This window comes from Sinocyclocheilus anshuiensis, unplaced genomic scaffold, assembly GCF_001515605.1.
Source record: "Sinocyclocheilus anshuiensis isolate Anshui unplaced genomic scaffold, SAMN03320099.WGS_v1.1 scaffold278, whole genome shotgun sequence".
NCBI classification, from domain to species: Eukaryota; Metazoa; Chordata; class Actinopteri; order Cypriniformes; family Cyprinidae; genus Sinocyclocheilus; species Sinocyclocheilus anshuiensis.
The window spans coordinates 2,737,949-2,743,463 of record NW_015546072.1 but is presented as its reverse complement, the minus strand read 5'-3'; the positions used below and the strand labels follow the sequence as shown (position 1 = coordinate 2,743,463).

The 5,515-nt window shown below is 37.2% G+C and overlaps 2 protein-coding genes across 2 annotated transcripts in view; one reads left to right on the top strand and one right to left on the bottom strand.

The window, feature by feature from the left end:
* The window catches only part of LOC107699777 (keratin, type I cytoskeletal 18-like), a 12,743-nt gene extending 11,128 nt beyond the window's left edge, over positions 1–1,615 (bottom strand). The window contains exon 1 of the mRNA XM_016501164.1: positions 1,552–1,615. The gene's annotated coding sequence lies outside the window, so the exon portion shown is untranslated. The remainder of the gene's footprint in view (positions 1–1,551) is intronic.
* A 636-nt stretch (positions 1,616–2,251) lies between these two features.
* LOC107699776 (prostaglandin G/H synthase 1-like) overlaps positions 2,252–5,515 on the top strand; it is a 21,625-nt gene continuing 18,361 nt past the window's right edge. The window contains exons 1-4 of the mRNA XM_016501163.1: positions 2,252–2,553; positions 2,641–2,730; positions 3,956–4,072; positions 4,822–4,962. Of these exons, the coding sequence (XP_016356649.1) occupies positions 2,547–2,553; positions 2,641–2,730; positions 3,956–4,072; positions 4,822–4,962 (355 nt within the window). The 5' untranslated portion in view covers positions 2,252–2,546. The remainder of the gene's footprint in view (positions 2,554–2,640; positions 2,731–3,955; positions 4,073–4,821; positions 4,963–5,515) is intronic.

Below are 5,515 nucleotides of genomic sequence, written 5' to 3'. Positions count from 1 at the left end.
TATATATATATGTTTGTTTTCTTCTGAGAGAGATGCTGAAATAGTGGGCAGTCTCAGTGAGTCTCAGGTCTACCTGAGGGCAAGAAGTACTGGTTATCTGACAGAAAGGGCATTGCAAAGGTCTGGTATCTGTCCTGTGGAGGAACGCTGTCATGAAGTGGGTTCCTCTTCTGTCTGGCTCTACAGTTCTGGAACCAAACCTTACAAGAATTCCGTACTAGTGGTTACAATTAAATTCTAAAATCCAGTTTCACTGTATAAACTTCAGCCTATAAACATTCTTTACCTGAATGACTCTTCTGCTCAGTCCAGTCAGCTTTGCTACACATATAAAACCAGCTCCAATTATGACAGAATTATCGATTACACTTAAACTCTTCAGAACTGTTATCAAGTGCCGTATAATAAGAGAACAGATATAATTATAATGACTTGAAATGTTCGGACTGGAGACAGCCAGAATGTACAATTTTAGCTGTCAGTCAAAGGCCATAAGGCCATAATAAAAAAATAAATAAAAAAAAGGGGGGGGGGGGGGGGTGAGGTCTATCTGATAGACATAGAGTAAAATAGCCTACCATTTCTTGGAAAACAGACTTCAGTCATGCTTTGTGCCATTGATAGTGCTTTTTTTTTGCAGGTAATCCTGAAGGAAGATGCACAAGGACTTTGAAACTTCTTGAAACTTTGAAACTATCTATCTATCTATCTATCTATCTATCTATCTTTATGTTTATTTATTTAGCCCATACATTTTATCAATTATTTTTGCATTGATTGGGTGTGTGATAATGACATGGCATGATTTTTACACTGGCATTGAAGAAAATGTCGGAATTTATATTGGAAATACGTAAAAGAGTATAGTAAAGACATTCATGAAGCGCATCCTGGGAAGCACTTACTTTCATTATCATTTAAGCTTAAGTCATTACATCAAAACATTTTTTAAGACCATAAGAATCTTCTCTCTTTTTTTGGAAAGAGGTGTAAACATGTCTCACCACAAAAAAATAAATAAAAATCCTGGAGACATTCTGCAGTCACTTAACTACTAGAGGTCCTTCCTAAATGGCAAAGAATTAATTATACAACTGAGGACAAAGTAGTGGTGCCAGAAAGGTGTTTACATATAGTTTCCTGTTGATCAGACCAGAGTCAGTTATTCCTAAACACGCATGGGACTGAATATGTTCAGCTGTATAGCAGCTCTAAAATTATTATTGTAAACACATGTCAAGAATTCAACAGTATCCTGTTAGTCCTTGTTGTGGTGCATAAATAATGTTCAAGTTGACAGCATCAGATTTGATGGGTTTTCAGAGGAACTGAGGGATTTTCAGCAGTTACCTTATGAAGGTCTCCATGATGATGTGCAGAAATAGATGGTTTGATCATTGCTGGAGAAGCACATTGAACCAATAAAAGGGCTGAAACGCTCAAATCTCTTGAACTGATGGTTGTGAAGACATTTTCTTGGTTATGTTCTGTGATTTTGAGGTAGGGAGGTGCAGGACATGTTTACAATAGGATAATTTATGAGAAACTTACCCTGGAGGGGCAGAAGAGTGTGAGAGATTGCGGTGGTGGAGCAGCCAGAGATCGTAAAAAGTCTGATTGTAAAAGTTAGCGAGGCTTTTTACTTGAGGGTCCCTTTTAACTGTTTTTTTTTTCAAGGAGCTAGAAGCCATTTAGTGGGGAAATTTCTTTCAGTAGTTTACAATGTGTTAGTTGGTTCCAAAACTGATAAGTGTGTGAAGAAGTTCACACCTATTTTTCACCAATTTTGTTTTTAGATCCTCATTTTTTAATCAGCCGTACTGTGATTGCCTACATTGTCGTTCAATTTTACATGCATGCCATGTGCTTTCCTTTTAGAAAAAAGGGCAGTTTTTTTGTGTCCATCCCATTTCCCTGAAAATCAGCCTACAGGGCCTTCAGCCAGAATGGTGAGCAATGATTCACCTCAATAAAGTCACCTGCCTGCTGGAACTGGACGCATAATTAGCTTTTTCCAATGCAGCGTTTCTTTTTCTTTGTTTCTTTGTAGGTAGAGAATTTATTGGGACATTAAGATAAAACACAACAAAATGCCGAACGCCGCGCTTATTTATTCAAGTACGTCTAGGTTTGCTCAGCAGACTCAGACACACGGTGGCGCTCCAGGAATTTTCTTTTCTTCTCAACTGGCTTTTTCTAAACTGTTAGAACCACTGCTAGAAGACACGTTTCTGTTCTGTATTGTGTTGAGTTTGGTCTGGTGCGAACGTGAGTTTGGTCTGGTATTTCATGTTGCTTCCACTCTAAGAACTGAAGTTCCTTTCGAGTGTTTTTGTTTTTTTTTGTTTTTCTCATCAATTTGCAAAAAGCCTCCGCGAGTCTCTCGTCAGTGCACGAACAGACTTTGGCATGCTATTATGTCTTGCATGTGAAGATAAACGACATGGAATTATTTATTTGGAGTGTTTTGCTTCTTTAACACCACTTTTTAATTCTTCGTATTGTAATCATATTTGTATTTATTACTTTTTGTGTTCCAAACTACAATGAAAGGTGAGCATTTAGCGTTTTTAATACTCCTATACGTTTTATATATAAATATATCAACTTTTGTGACAAGCCAGATATTTCGATTTGTAGCGTTTAGCTTTTTACTGAAGTGGACGTTTATCCTGCTGCTGAGTCTCTCCTTATGTGTTGGTGAAGAAAGCCCAACTTCATCAAACATTGGTAAGTATAAATCCATTTATCCAGGCATAAAAATAAAATAAAAAAAGTTACTTTTTCATAGATATCAGTGTATTAGTATAACTAATATGTAGTTTTATTTTCATGTTTTCTGAACTGAATTAAGTCATTTATTCATTCATTTTTGTGCTTTCAGGAGATTTACAAGTGATTTTCTCATTTTAATTCCTCAGCTTATTATTCTTCTTTAATAATGATAATGATTTGAGTATAAGTAGCAAACATATTCTGTATACTATCTGTGTTATTAAACATGTTAAAGCACACAAAAGCTTCATCACAGCTCTCCAGCATGACTTTCTTTCCTTTGCTCCTCGTGGAGGTATGTGTAAGCAGCAATGAACAAGTCTGATCTTGGTTTGGAAGTTGTGTATGTTATCTTTGTGTCAGCCTCTCTGTTTGTGTTTGGTAAATAGATTAAGGAATAGATATGCTAGTGGTTGTTTTAAATTTTGTCCGGTAATGGTTGTGTTTCTCTGCTCACAGTTGCATGTGTATGAGCTAGAAGACTAGATGAGTTTGTTGTATAATGCAATGATGGAAAGTACTGGAGAGAGAGAGGGGGATTCTGGTTATCTGCTGCACAATTTGTGCACACTAACCACATTTCATTCAACATTTCTTCTATTTTTGGGTTGTGTCTGTCATACTGCTGTCAAGAGAAGTAGAAGGTCATGCCACTGACAGCCATCATGAGCAAAGATATGATGGCGTCTTGTATTTATGAATAAGACTTATCAGGGTAAGCCTGTTGTCTCATTCCTGTTGAGAATAAATGACTGGTATTGCGAGAAATGTATTCAAAATCATAGTTTAGCAAACCACTGAACAATGCTGTAGTTCATAGAAAATAAATAGTGCAAAGGTCATGCCATTTCAGTCATGCTTACATGATTGTCCATTGGCATGAATGCTTAATGCATATCTTTTAGTTAGTTTGTAAAAAATGTAATTTAAAAAAAACAAACTTGAAAATTCTCAGAGCTGCATACAAAAACACATGATGCAATGGCCCTGATGAGGCTTGTCGTAATGGTTGCGTAACTTGCGTAATTATGAGATAGAATCTCACATCTAAACTATGCCTGGAATTCTGTAGTGAAATACATCAGGGAATGCTGGGGAGGATGTTAATGTAACCATTCAAAGTCAAAACACCAATCAAAACTTTTACAAATTTAACTGTATTATGGCTTGTTTCCTCTAGTGAATCCTTGTTGCTATTACCCTTGTCAAAACCGAGGGATTTGTGTTCGATATGGCCTGGACAGATATGAATGTGACTGCACCAGAACAGGCTTCTATGGAGAATATTGCACTATGCGTATGTATCTTGTCTTTTATCTCATTCTGATTGTATATTTTTACTGTACTCATTGACTGTATGTTGTCAAAAAAAGTTGTCAAAAAGATGGACTTAGCTCACAGACTTAGCTAGGCTAACATTTCATCTGTTTGATAATGAATATAAGCTGTGTGTACATAATGGTGGTACAAAGATCTGAATTATTTAAACAGAACAATAAACAATCATAAATGTTTTGGAAGCAGACGCCTCTTTAGACACAATGATCTATGCCCGCCTATTCCTGGCAAAGGGGAAAGGCTCAGGACCAATTTTCACTCTCCCACAAACCCCCATGTCTTTGTCAGGCAGCCCTGCAGTCTGTCTCCTTTTCCTTTTCTTTTTTTTCTGTTTCTATTTCCTGTCTCTCTCAACTTGTTGGCACAAATGATCTTCCGCAATAAAAGGATTTGCAGAAAGTTCCATGAACATTGCCATAAGCTCTTTGTTGTGATAGGATGATTGTGTTAGATACAAAATGAAAAAAAAAAACGATGATTGTCTTATAAAAGAGCTTTGTATTCTGGAATAATTTGTTTGCTTAATTAGTGTCAGTCCAAATTGTGTTCAAGATTTCAAAGGAATTCCAGGATATCTCATACACATGTCCACATGTATTGTGCATATATTGTACCAATGTAGGGTGATTCATAATCTCACACAGCTGCACTTTCTCTTTGTTTATTAACACACACTCTCTACCTGTATTGTTCTTCTGTCTTTTTCAGCTGAGTTCTGGACTCGAGTCTATCGGCTCCTGAAGCCCAGTCCTAATATTGTCCACTATATCCTCACCCACTTTGACTGGCTATGGGACATCATCAACAGGACGTTCCTCAGGGATTGGCTCATGCACAAAGTGCTCACAGGTTGGTTACACATGCTCAGCATGGGTCGAGTGTTCACATGTTCATAATGTTGCTCATGTTTATTTATGTAGGAACATTACAGGCAGGATATTGTGTGTTAGTAGATGGCAAACAAAATGTAAATATTTATTTGGTTTATAGTTAGGTTCAGTTTGACTCTTTTGTGTAATGCAGAAATCAGTATGATATGCCCTGTGTCCCTGTTCCCCCTATTGAAAAAAAACAGGTATGTTTTGAAGCATGATAGCTGGTTTGAGTTGGTCATGAGCTGGTTTAAGCTGGTCCTGAACAACTATTTCCAGCCCAAAGCCAGCTCAAACCAGCTACCATGCTTCAAAACATACCTTACCTTATTTTTTTTCAACAGGGCCTTCAGTCATGTCAAGGCATAAGGATGATAAGTTGTATGTAAATTACACTGATTCTAGAGTTTTAGAGAGTGGTCTACTACATAATTTAATTCCTGTCCTGTCTGTACTTGTCCAATCAGAAAAGCAATCTGGGCTAGGGATGCACCGATACTGGTATCGGTATCGGGCCCGATACTGAGCTC